General features: G+C 35.4%; 1 protein-coding gene across 4 annotated transcripts in view; it reads left to right on the top strand.

Moving 5' to 3' along the window:
* Nucleotides 1-13,947, top strand: part of RPS6KA3 (ribosomal protein S6 kinase A3) — a 78,727-nt gene that overhangs the window by 54,995 nt on the left and 9,785 nt on the right. For 3 of the 4 annotated variants that reach the window (XM_062603805.1, XM_062603802.1, XM_062603804.1), the window contains exons 11-17: nucleotides 2,268-2,356; nucleotides 2,631-2,695; nucleotides 2,794-2,896; nucleotides 3,719-3,843; nucleotides 6,442-6,567; nucleotides 8,319-8,408; nucleotides 12,380-12,538. In XM_062603805.1, coding sequence (XP_062459789.1) covers nucleotides 2,268-2,356; nucleotides 2,631-2,695; nucleotides 2,794-2,896; nucleotides 3,719-3,843; nucleotides 6,442-6,567; nucleotides 8,319-8,408; nucleotides 12,380-12,538 — 757 coding nt within the window. The remainder of the gene's footprint in view (nucleotides 1-2,267; nucleotides 2,357-2,630; nucleotides 2,696-2,793; nucleotides 2,897-3,718; nucleotides 3,844-6,441; nucleotides 6,568-8,318; nucleotides 8,409-12,379; nucleotides 12,539-13,947) is intronic. The other variant, XM_062603803.1, reaches the window with a different exon arrangement.

Here is a 13,947-nt window from a genome sequence, read left to right as displayed (position 1 = left end):
TATGAAGTTAAGAATTTTTACCCGTTTTAATGTTCCGTACACTTAGAATTATTCCATACATATAAATCTATTTTGCTGTTGGTAATAGAAACAGCTGAAAAACAGAAGGTATTTTAAAGTCTTCTGATAAGTTTGCATTTTTGTGTAGCCCCAGAAGAGTGGCAATATGTTTTTATTTTCTGTGTTCCAGTAAAGTACTGTATTTCTCCTTAAATTTTTCATAAAACTGTTTAAAATGGAAAGGTGTACATACAAATTCATATTGTCGTAGTGTATCATTTACAGTATCTTGATTTCTTACCTCCCTTTCCTGAAAATCCACAGGAAATATATTTGTCTTGCAGCACATGTTTTTCTGGGACCTTTATTGCTCACATCATTACCAGGACAAGTTTCTGCTTATTCTTGTGTGTTTTACCTAAAACTAGAAACTCTGCAATTTGAAGAAATTGTAGTTTTCAGCAATAACATTAACTTATTAAAGTATCTTTTCCTCTTTACTGAAGAGGTATACCTTAATATAAAATTTTGTCTTCGTCCATCAGGAATGTCAGAAAAAAATTGCTGTCATTCATGTAGTTGTATAAACTAAGAACTGAGGATCTGGCTTCGCCTTTTCTTCTGCTGTGTCACATGGCCAGTAAAGGATTTTGTGAAATGTGCTCCTTCATGATAGAAAAGGAGCAATGACAGTCTTAATTGTGATTTGCACAAGGGCCTCCAATTCACTCCACTGTAGACTGCAGTACATTTCATTCCTCCAGAATTTCTTCTGCATATTCTGTTCCTGTTTGCTTAGTCATTTCTCTGTAAGATTAATTGCATCTATGTTTTTGGCCTCGTTTTAGATTTTTCTAAGCTGTTGACCTTTCCTGCTGAACCTCCAGGGCTGTATCCTACTGTTGGAGCTGTTTGGGATTATAATAGAGATTTCCACCCTCTCCAGCACAGTCCTGTCATATTCAGATGTGTCTTCTCTATCCTTCAGTAACATTGTAAATGGTGATTCTGCAGACAATGCATTCCTTGCTTCCTTCTTACAGCTCTGTGATACTTTGCTGTGAGCAGAAATGACATCAAGTGAACACACAATGAAATCACTGCATATAAAGTGCATAGCGTTCAGCTGCTAGTGGCACATTGCAATTGCGGAAGCATTGAATGGCCCGCTCACTGCCAATGCCTCCACTCCATTGGTGGTCTTGATCTGCCTGTAGAGTGTTATTGAAGAGCCCAAAGAAGGCAAAGTATTTAAAGACTTCCCCCCACACACACAGCCCTGGCTTCTTTAATGATGAAAGAAGTAGAAAATTTAGTAAATTCTAGTTTTAAAGTAATCAATAGTGAATCAATGGCAATTTGTATGCACTTGCTGAAGTGACACGAAAGTAGACATCCACAAGTAGCTGGAACACAAGCCACATCATGTCTTCAGGTTGAAACACTGAGAAAGCTTGTGTCACAAATTCTTACAGAAAAATACAAGCTACAGATTAAGTAAGAGATGGAAAGGATGTACCCATCCTTACCATTACCATGTTTGTAAGAAAAAGTCGGAGAATGGAGGGTCAACATTGAATGGAGAGGAGAAAAATATGGTGAGGATTACAAAACAAAATTAAATGACCGAACTACAAAAACTTTAATTTAAAAATTCAAAACTGGCAAGTTTTAAAGTAGTATTTAAAGGGGGGAAGAGAGGAGAAAGGAAAGTGAGTGACCTTTTTCTCTTTAACCTGCTAATCTTGCAAAATCTGTCCTATCTTAATGCAAATTCTACATTCTAGCTTAGGTTTCCTGTTGTTTTGCTTAAGTGTTAATTGCTGTATGTCATACTATTCTAGTGTTCTTACCCCTTCTAAAATGTCTTTTACTTACTGTTAGAATGGATTTGCTTGTTTGGTGCCATTTGGTAATAACTGGACTTAAAAGTGGATCAAAGCGTATTACTAAAATTTACAAATTGGTAAACTCTTATCCTATCCTAGCCTAACTACTCTTCTCCACATTTTTTACCACCTCTTTCTCTACTCAAGTTCCTGAGTTGTTACTGAAAATATTATATTACTCAAAATGAGGAAAAAAAAAAATTGCAGGTTTACATGACTGACAGCACTTTTGCTCTGCTTCTGATATCTGAAGGCAATTGCTCAATGGTGCTTTGTTTTGTTTGATATGGATTTGTTGAATGACAAAGGACAGGGGGAATGCAGAGTTAATTCTTACCTAAATATGTTTGTATGCTATTAATTATTTTTGTTCTATAGGGCCAAACTTGGAATGCCTCAGTTCTTGAGTCCTGAAGCACAGAGTCTTCTGCGAATGCTTTTCAAAAGAAACCCAGCAAACAGATTAGGTAGAGTGTTTAGGAGAATATTTTAAGTTGAATTAAAATATTGGTAACGCCAGTAGTCATTAAACTGTACAGTTTATTGTGTAAAATGGGTTTTGAAGTAAAAACATAGTTTGCCTCTTTGCTTTTCTAATGGTCCACAAAATACTATCGCTTCTGCTAGCCATACATCTAAAATTAATACAGAACAAATAACAAATAAAAAATATAATTTTGCTTGTTATTCTGTAGACCAACAAGAATATAATTGATGGACATTTTTCTTCCTTTATAAAAGGTGCGGGTCCAGATGGAGTTGAAGAAATTAAGAGGCATGCATTTTTTTCCAAAATAGATTGGAATGTGAGTATCTAGTTAACAATCAACTCAGTAAATTTCTTTAAGTATTTGGTGATGTTGTATAACTGTTTAATTCACTCTGGCTTATGCTTTCTCTTCAGAAATTGTACAGGAGAGAAATTCATCCCCCTTTTAAGCCTGCAACTGGCAGACCTGAAGATACGTTTTATTTTGACCCTGAGTTTACAGCAAAAACTCCAAAAGGTAAAAAGAGAAGAATTAAACAATTTACATATCAAAAACTAGAAATATTATTCCTGTTCAGCATATGTCAAGTGTCTTGTTGTTCTGGGTGTTGCTGGGCTAAGTGAATGCTCACAAACAAGTATTCCATAGTTCATAAAAGTTTTTGCTGTCTTTGGTGTAAATGTATTGTAAGGGAAAACTGAGTTGTCCTATGGTAAAAATGAAGTAATCTTCAGCAACAAAACATACACCTAAATTCAGTTTTCTTAGCTAAGTAATCTCGTTTTTAATGAAATTAAAAAAAAGGTTATCCGCATCTGTATCTGTTTAAAGGCTATATTCTGTGCCTTCGTTTAATTCATGATGGTGACTCCATGCTATGTATATATAGAAGCTGAGTCTTCATTTCAGACTTCAGGGGGCAAATTTGCTGTTTCAGTGTAATCTGTCTCTGCATAGTTTTACATTGATCTATTCAAAATATGATAGAAATTTTTGTCTTTACAAATTCAGGGTGTTACCAAAATTTGAGTACTACTACTCCATAGATACAAATATGCTTCTGTATGTAAATATTTTCTGCCAAGTAACGTGTTTTGTATAATAAAATATTGTCTGACAGCAATAGCTTTGCAGTCATAAATCATGAGTTGTGTTTCTAGATGCTGTCTGCAAAGCAATTCAATAATTATTTATATTTTGGTCCTCAGAAACACTTTCTGCAAATTCCAGTTTCTGTGTACTTTATAGCATAAAGCTGTAGTTTGCTTTTCAGAGTAGTCATAATCTCATCTCTACGTTTTAAAAACTCTGCTCATAAGTAGGTGATGTGTTTTTCAGATTCACCAGGTATCCCACCTAGTGCTAATGCACATCAGCTGTTTCGGGGATTTAGTTTTGTAGCTATTGCATCAGATGATGAAAGCCAAGCAATGCAGACAGTTGGAGTGCATTCAATTGTCCAGGTGAGTACATGTGCTTAAAAAAAGGTCAGTAGAGCAGTATTTCTGTCTCTTGGTGGAGGGATTGTTTCCTTTATCACAGAATGAAGTAACATGACAAAAGTCATAGTTATCAGCTTTATACAAGAGAAGTAAAGATCAGATTGTATTATCTAATTATCCAAACCTCTGAAGGTGCAGGACCTGTTTAATTACTGTATAGTCACAGGTGTGATTAGGATGTATACTCTCAAATGAAAACATTCTACCACCTGTACTGTATTAACTCTATCAAGCCACAACTGTAAGGTGAAGGGGAATAACAGGCATCTCAGTCTTTCTTCCCCCATGCATGAAAATATCGGTTGATTCCTGCAGTGCAGTAGGAGGCATAGGAGTACAATTGTGAATTTTACCTGGCTGTTTTGTACTGCTTTGCCTTTTGGAACCCATGACCCAGAACACATTTTGCTCCTCCCAAGCCACTTGATGTGCCAATCTGTGATATTTTGTGACTAATTCCAGTGTAACGTACAACTCAAAGTTAGGGTAGGCACACAAGCTTTGTCTTCCTAGCAATATCATAATGACTCTGATATTATCTCCTGTAGTAATAATTGTGAGATTGTCACTTTTAATAGCCTTATGCAGTCACTATTCTTATAGATTGCCTATTACTGCCAGTACCACTTATTTTTGGACAATAAGCCTCTGGTTAGGTACAATTTTTTGTGAAACAAGAAAGGTGGACCCCGTCCTACAATGGGGGAGAGGCATGTCTTGCCTCCTTATGAAGCTGAGGTCATTTTAGACTAGAGAGTTGTCGTGGTTTAAACCCAGTCAGGTAACTCGTTCACTCACTTCCCCCCTTTCTTGCCCTCCCCCTGCTCCCGGAGGGACAGAGAGGAGAATCGAAAAGAATGCAACTCCCACAGGTTGAGATAAGAACAGTTTAGTAACTAAGGTATAACACAAATCACTACTGCTACCACCAATGATAATAATGATAAAGGAAATAACAAGGGAAGAGAATACAACACCTCAGCGCCAGCTGACCGATCACTCGCCCCCCCAGCCCGACCAAGCACCGACCGATACCTCCTCCAACCCTGCAGTCTCCCAGCCCTTCCGGCTAACTCCCAGTTACCTCCTGGGCATGACGTGCTGTGGTATGGAATACCTCTTTGGTCAGTTTGGGTCAGGTGTCCTGTCTCTGCTTCCTCCCGGCTTCCCCTCCTCCCTGGCAGAGCATGAGGCTCACAAAGTCCTTGGCCAAACCAAAACATCGCTATCAGCTCTGTTCCTGAGCCGAAAGTCAAAACACTGCACTGCACCAGCTACCAAGGTGGAGAAACATGACTGCTACTGCTGAACCCAGGACAAGAGTATACAATCAGCATGGAAAAAACAGATGAACATACAGGAAAGAAAACTGGAAGACCTTTACAAAACCTGTATTTCTACCTCCTCTTTCTGCTTTTAATAATTCTAATTACCAAGGAAGACTGAGTTGTGAAAAGCAACTGGTGATATAAATTGTATTGAAAACTTATTGGTGTATAGGTAGGAATAAAAATACCACATGAATGGGTTTATTTCTATCCTTTACTGCAAGGATATTTTGAAAATGCCTGAGAAAATTAAAAAATATTATTATTCGGACCATAACTGTCCTATTTTTTTAATCCTCTCATTATGTCTAGAGTATTTGTAGCATGCTTGTTTGTACATATTACCTGTTCCATGTGTAGTAAACCATTACATTTCAAGGGGTTTTAGATCCTTTCTTATTCTAAAGAAACTGCCTGATTTGGTATCCACATCAGAAGGACATTTGGACCTGAAGTCTTGCTAAAGTTTCTGCAAGCTTTTTTTAATTCCTTCTTTCCCACATAGTTTTGTGGATGAAATTCAATTTGTATATGGTTTCCTTCTCTTGTAAAGGTCTCTTTCTCTGCTGGCTTTCCTCTGTGCCCTTCTACTGCTTCCTCACTCCTGTTTCCTCTTTTCTGTGCTGCAGGATATCCAGATGGTTTCCTGTAAATGCTTTGCATCCTTTGCACAAACTCGTTATACTAGAACACCATTTACTTCCCTTACAAGAGGGAACACTTGTCCTTCTTTCAGCTTTTTATTTCTGTGAAAGGATTTCTGACTGCCGTTCCGTTCAATTTCCAGTTAATCTGATTCTATTCAGTATGTCTGAATTTTCCAGCTGGCATTCATCTATTCAGATAATAGAAATAGTGATGCTTTTTTACCATTACTTTATCATGTAGTCTTCTGATCTCCTTTGTTTTGGAGATTCATTCAAGGCCACATTGGACAGAGCCTTGAGTATGGTTTAGTGTGAAGCGTCCCTTTCCGTGGCAGGGTGGTTGGAACTAGATGATCTTAAGGTCCTTTCTGGCACTAAACATTCTATGATTCTATACATGTCTAATATATCATTTCTCATACTAATATCAAACAGAAGGTAGTGGCTATTTAGACCATTTTGACCTAGTATAGCCATCAGTTTAAAATTCAGTGCAATTCAGTAGGAATTCAGAAACTTATTTTTAATATAAAGTTCAGTTATATATTTAGAATATTCATCATTTGATAATGTTATTTTGGTAGCAGCTGCACAGGAACAGCATTCAGTTTACTGATGGATATGAAGTAAAGGAAGATATTGGAGTTGGGTCTTACTCTATCTGCAAGAGATGTATTCATAAAGCTTCAAACATGGAATATGCTGTAAAGGTAATTACTTTGTAATAAAATACACTGTGGGGTATCATTAATTTATTTGCCGTTAAGAAGATAGCAAATAAGATTTTTTTTAATGATAAAGAAATTCAGATGCAAATGTGAATTATACTAATCAATCAGATAGAATATTCACTGAATATACAATCAACCAGATATGAAAATTTATATATTTTATAGAATCGCTGTGTGTTTTGTTATCTATATGCTGATTTAGGTGGTGGAAAGCAATCTTCAGTCTTCGAAATACCTGTGTAAGTGTGGTAAAACTGGTGGGAGTTACATGACTGCTTTTAGAAGGAAACATGAAAAATCTATATGACTTCATAATTCTTTAAATGTGTAATTGATTACTTTTATTTAAATATAGCTACGTGTGGTTTTATTGCTTCCAAAGTACATTCAGGTAGCTAGGAATTCATAACAGTGCTAAAGTCTGGTATACCTTTGAGAATAAGCTCTAACATTTTTTCTTTGGTAGTTTTTAACAAAGTTTCTAATGTTGCTTTAATGTTATACTGTCAGGCTTTTTAGGACTACTTTGAAGGCATTAAATTCTTAATTGAAATTGGTGGAGGTCCATGAAGTGGAATTACAAGGTTTTTGTCTTTATGTGTAACACTGTAGAGTTGAATGGTTACTTAGGAAAGCAGGTGTATAGATTAGTAGACTTGGGGGGGGGGGGCGGAGAGAAAAAAAAGGAAAAATATTTAAATCCCATGCCCTGAGGCAGTTCTCTTTGAGGTGTAAACTGTTTACTACTTAAATATGTAAAATGTGATGAAAACTTAAGTATGTATTGCTATATCCCTGTATGGATTGTCTACTGGAAACGCTCCAGTTTCAGTTTGGTAGTTACATACTTGCCTTTGGTTCTGACCAGGAACACATTTTACTTTTTTGCTGCAATTCAAAGTAATTTCTTGAAACTGGAAGAAAGCACTTGCATAGCTATTAATTCCTTAACATTCCATAACATTTATTATGAACATTGTCTCGCTTTTCTGTTGTCTTTATGGTTTTTTTCCCCTCAAGGAATCGTGAAAGGAGAATAAGGTGATCAGTGGCCAATGTGTTGGGATAGTACTGGTAGCAGTAAGGGCTTAAGGGTATCGAGAGGAAGAAGGAGGTTAGACGGAGATGGAGAATACGTTAGAGAAAATCCTACAGTTCAGAAGGAGAGGAAAGAGTCAAGAATGCTTTTTAAGTAGGACAAAATAGTATTTTGCTTGTTTGCACAGGGAGAACTTCAGAGCTCAACAGCTAGCAGCCAGAGGTTCAAATGAACTTTTATAATTTAATGCTAATCTGAATTAACCCTCAGGATTTTTTCCTTTTTATTGTTGGTTCCATTACTCTCCTGCTTTGTCTTTCCTGCACTAAACGTTACTTTGAGATTAACTTTTTAAAAATCAGTTCATTAGCATCATCAAACCAGTAACTCATGTCACGTTAGGAACTTAAGTCTTACCTACTGAACAGCCTCGCATTATTTATCACAGTGTGAGGGATTAGATCACTTATCCTCCAAAACTGTCTTCATATGAGAGATTTTTCCATGTTTTTCCAACGTCTTTTGCTTTGCCTTGCTGTTACAATTTAACAAACTTTGTTTTGGTTATAATCCATGCCCTTTACCAACAATAAATACTGTTTATCTGTTTATGCTAATAAGCACACCAAAGTGTTACACTATGTAATACTCACAAAAATAATTATGCCTATGTATCTATTTGCTCCTACAGATTATTGACAAGAGTAAAAGAGATCCAACAGAGGAAATTGAAATCCTGCTGCGCTATGGACAGCATCCAAATATTATAACCCTGAAAGATGTAAGTTGTGTGATAAAAGACATCCTTTAGTATATTATAATTGCATATCACTTTCTAATTTGATAAATTACTAACTACATTTTAGATTTATTGCATGGGTTTCAGTATTTAAAAATAAAACAAGTCCTAATGCAATTTATTCAGCAAAATCCAATTTTTCCACTGAGATGTCTCGTTGTCATCTTTTAAAGATGCTCATATTTTGATACAGTGTAATCCTAAACAATCAAGTAATTTATCCTTTGTAAATCCCAGGACAGAAATAATTCATTTAATGTTGGCTATATTTTTAAAGGAACAACAAAGTTAGTTTTGTTTGCTTAGTTAACTGTGTATCTATTTCTATTTAATTAGTCAAAAGCAATTTTAAACTTATATAAAGTTATATAACTGAGGACTCACTTATTAGCACAATACCCAAAGCAGTTTTCATGGACAGTAACGAGTATTACTCTGTAGTGGACAAAATCTTTTCATGGTCAACACTTTTCTGTACCTTTATCTGATCTTTCTACGAAGATTACTTATATGATTTTTTTTTTTCTTTTGGTATTGCTCTGACCATGAGAACACTTTGACCATAAAAAGCAAAGAATAATCTAAATTGGAAGAGGTTTTTCATAGTGAACAGTAGATTCTGATGATCAAACAGAAAAAGAAAATTGTCTTTCTTCTGTTGATTATGAATTAAATAGGATTAAAAATTAAACAGGCATGTGCTTAATGACTGACTTAGTCTGCGGCAAAGTGTTCTGGTCCCCAAAATCTAACTTCAGGCAAAACAGCTAACAATTTCCAGGAAGCTGAGCTCAGCTGAGGTAAGATTCTCAGATATTTTGAAGTCATAAATACTGTGGAGATGAGTACTCAAGAGCTATGCCTAAAGTTCTTCCCCTGCCTTCACCTTACCAGTATCATGTGGTTTGTCCCTTTCTTGAGAGAGTAAGTTAGATATACAAGGGATCCCACCATGGAGCATGGGTTATTGCAAGCTAGATACCATAATTATAATCCCACTTCCTGTTTGTTCTGCTTCACATGGTTGGACAGTAAAGCTGCCTGATAGCAACTGTGCTAACAGGGAACTTGCCTCAGCGTTTACTTTGCTTTTAGTGCTGCATGCTGGGTTTATGTGTTACTTCAATTCATAATAGAGTTTACGTCATTTAAGCAGGAAGACAAACATAACGAATGTGAGTACTTACCTGAACTTCTGAATATTTTACACTCAGAGAAACCCAGGCAGCCTCGAAAAGTTGTCACACATGCTGAATTATTTTACTTTGTAATTAATTCTTCATCATCAGTTATCTTCCAGCAGCAGCCATCTTGCATTCATGCCAACAGTAATAAATAAATAGCAAAAGGAAACTACAAAATAAAAAAGCCTTAAGTCTGCAGTTTCCCAAGCAGGGTTTATGGAAGTACGCCCAGTGTAAGGAAAGAGATATAGGATTCATATGCAATAGAACGTTGTGTAATATTCACTAGTGTAAGAATCTGACATTGTTTGTTTAAAGTTTTCATTGTTCTAATGTAGATGCATGGGGCAGATTGCTTGTATATCCCACAATACAGTGATGTGCTATTACAATTTCATAGGAAAGAATATAAAGCACTTGGCTTTCAGGCCTCAAACCCATCAAGATCACTGTGTATTATTGCACAAATAATGTAGCCTGTATTTCCCAGTTGATTTGACTCAATTTTTCATTCAATTCCATAACAAATTTTCAATCTTTCTATTTTGAAATACAAAATTAAAATGTTTCAGCATTTAAGTGGATGTCTTTGGAAATTACAATTCTGCAAGAAATATCTTCTTTTCTTGTATTCAAAAACTAAATGCAGTAATATTTTAATTTAGGATGGACATTTTTGTTCTTGCTTCCTCTTTTTATGTAACTTAATTCTGAAGGTGTTTGGATTGAAACAATGGATATTTAAAAGCCCAAATTCTTCCTGCAGTCCTCTGGGGTTTTTCCTTCTGATTGTTATCGGTGGTCTTTTTCAGTTACACGCTACATAAACAAAAAAAGGACCTATATTGTGCTAAATCAGATGTCCTTCTTATCCAATATCCTGCTCCTGACAGTGGCCATTAGTGGATGCCTTGGAAACGGTGTCAGAACGGAAGAAGCACACAGCTACCAACAAACCATTACCTAGAAACTTCCTGTGCCAGACCATTATATGTATTTCACCCTTTTATACCTATTAGTTACTGTTCTGTAGAAGAACTTTTGTCCTTTTTTAAAGTTATTTAAAGCACTGGCTGAAGTAAATTTTCAGAAACATTTTAGAAACCTGAATACAATATCTTATCTCCTTGCCTGCGTACTTATTTATGAGTTCAAAATGCCTAATATCTATGGGAAATCTTACTTCATTTTGCAAAAAACATGTTTTCTTTCTCCATTACATTATATTTTGTTTATATGCCTACATCTGTTCCTCACCATAGTTTCTTCCAGTTTGCCTGGTAGAGAACACATACTGACTGATCTTTGGCATGTGCCAGGAATTACTTTTAAAAGCTAGCATCACATTTATGATCTCAGCATAATACTGTGCACCTAACTGTGAAGCAAACTTCAAAAGTATCTATAAACTGCAAATAATTAAATTGATAATGCCATTAGAGAAATCAGAGCAAAGGGAGTGGTTTGTTTGGGGTGCGTTTGGTTTTTGTTTGGAGTTTGTAGGGTTTTGGGGATGGTTTGTTGGTTGGTGTTTGGTTTTTGGCAGGCAGGTAGGACCAGCAAGGAGTAGCAGATAAAATAGCAACCAAATGCATCATAAACATATAGAATTGTAAAGCGTACGGAATTTATTTCTTTAGTGTTCTTCTTCTTTTTTATTTGGTAAGAAAATAAATCCTTCTAAGCTTAGAACTTTAGAAGCCTGTATTTCCCAGGTAGCTTAAGACATAGAAATTGGGATGAAACTCTCTTTGGGTTTTTTCCTTTTTTATTTTTTTGTAATTTAGCTGATATCCCTAGTTTTACTTACTACAACTTGGATAATTGTTTCTACTTAAACTAACTAGTTTTTATTTCACATGTATTATTGAAGAGAACAATTGCAACATCATCATAAAAAATAGGCTGAAATAATAATAGGGAACACTGTCTGTAAAAGTTTTCACTAAAGCAGGAACTACTTTCTGGGTTAAGTTAAAACTCCAAGAAAGTCCAACTGAAATGAAGTGCTTAGGTGTATCTTAAAACATGTTTTGGTTGGTATAGTTCAGTCTGTAGTGCCCCCTGGTGACAATATATATAATTCTCAATTACTATTTCCCTGGAAGATAAAAGCCAAGCAATTTAAGCCATTTTCCATAACTAAAGGGGCTAAAATATACATATTTTATTAATTTTAGACTTTGCTATATGCTTTATGTGCAGAGTAATGTATAAATTGTAGGTTTTTTTCAGAGCAACTTTGTATACATTAACTTCAGTGTCCATAGAGGCTGTTTGAGGTGAACTTAGTATTTTGGGGTTTGGGTTCTTGGGTTTGTTTTTTGGGTTTTTTTTTTTCTTGTCTGACTTTTCAGTTGAAATGATCTCTGTTCATATTTGTAAATTTGTGCAATAATTGCTCCTAGAATTAGCTATGGTTTTTCCTTAATTAAATTAGTTTTCATTTATTACTACTTTTTAGTTTCTCCCATATCTAGTTCAGTACGTCTCACTAACTGCAGGGAAATCTACATGTTATTAATCTGGGGGTTTTATTTCTTTAAATATTTACAAGCCAGTATTTTTGTTGTTTCCTTAATGTGCTACCTTTTTGTAGAAGGTTGTGTGTTCATTTCTGAAGATGAGCAATGTTTGGAAAGCATGGGGAGTGAGAAATATAATTAAAGAAAACAGCTTGTGGATGCACCTGCACTATCTCTGTGCATTCCATAAGAAGACAGCAGAGAATAAATATTTTGAAGTTTAATCGTTATGTACTTTTTGCAGGTGTATGATGATGGAAAATATGTATATGTAGTAACAGAACTTATGAAAGGAGGAGAACTGCTGGATAAAATTCTTAGGCAAAAATTTTTCTCAGAAAGAGAAGCTAGTGCTGTTCTGTTCACAATAACAAAAACAGTTGAATATCTCCATGCACAAGGGGTAAGTTCTCATCTTGGACACAATGCTTAGAGGTGTTAATACTCTTTCAGAAGAACAAACTCATACCTTGATATGTTCTGTGTGGTAACTAAGTAATTTTTTGTAAGTAATTACACTGCAGCAGGAATTTGTGTTGAAATCAAAACATCCCTCATCATGTGAAGACTTCCAGGTAATGGAGATGATGCAGCTATTTCTGTTGTCCTTCATGCAGTCTGTGAGCAGTTCTGTGGAATATGCATATAATGAATAATAGAGAGGATATGAGAGGAAGTTAGACAGGAAGAAGTGCTAGGACCAGTGCTGTTGCTTAGCCATGGGACCTGATGTAATTCAAACCCCATCCTGCAATATACCTTGAAAATTTATTTTTCATCTATCACATCTTGGAGCAGAATATTTCTGCATGCTGGTAGATGATTGAGTCTGCTAATCAAAAACATGATGATAAAAATATAACTGAAATATCCTGCATATTGGTTTGCTCTCCTTTTTGATCTAAAATAAAATGTTATTTCAAAATGCCAGATTGTTTCGATTATACTGATATCTTTTCAAAATTTACCTGTGGGAAAATAGTACAGGAACGTATTTTCTTTATTCCTTGACATGAACATTCTGGTTGCTTAGGAATTAATGTCTGAATTTGATCAAGACTCTGCAACTCAACAACTCAAGCAGACTGGTTCTAGAAACAGTCTGCCAGATCCCCAGCGCTGCTATTTCTGTTGCCTACTTTTGTACCCTTTTTAGGATCTATTAAAAAATAAATAAATTAAAACCACCAGCAAGAATAAAACTGGGTTTTTTTCTTCTGCCTCTTAGAGCGTAAAGGATTTAATTTATTTTCATTTATTTCATTTATTACTTGGAGAAAAAGAATTCTAATCTGTCTATCTAAATGCAAAAAAAAAAAAAAGAGGGCTGTCAGGAGCCAGTTCTGTCATACACTGACATCTCAAGTCAGGATGTTTCCCTTAACATCTACCCAACTCAAATTCTTTAATATCATTTTTATGTTTCAGTTTATAAGATGCTTATTTCCATTAGTTTAAGTATTTGTTTTGTTAAATCTGAGAATTGCAAAGTATCTGCATGCTGAAAAAGCCTTTACTAAAGACACTTAGTGTATTAAATGGCCTTACAGTCTGCAGACCCTCTGCAGTCTTTTACTTCTTGGTCTTGGACTTACTTTTTTCAAACCCTTCTAGCTTTCTGGAAGAGTGCATAGAGCTTCTGATTCTGCACATCATTTGCAGGAGGTTTGGGTTATCTTCTTGTTCTAATGTGATTACCTTCTTGAAATATTTCACCACTATCTTTTGCATTCAAATGTAACCCTGCAAAAGCTGTAGTTTAATATTAATCAAATACATAGGACAGTCAGGAAGATAAAGGCTTTCACAGCA

This window comes from Pezoporus occidentalis, unplaced genomic scaffold (genome assembly GCF_034315485.1).
Source record: "Pezoporus occidentalis ecotype Australia unplaced genomic scaffold, CSIRO_AGI_Poc_V1 ctg81, whole genome shotgun sequence".
NCBI classification, from domain to species: Eukaryota; Metazoa; Chordata; class Aves; order Psittaciformes; family Psittacidae; genus Pezoporus; species Pezoporus occidentalis.
This window is presented reverse-complemented; position numbering and strand designations above follow the sequence as displayed.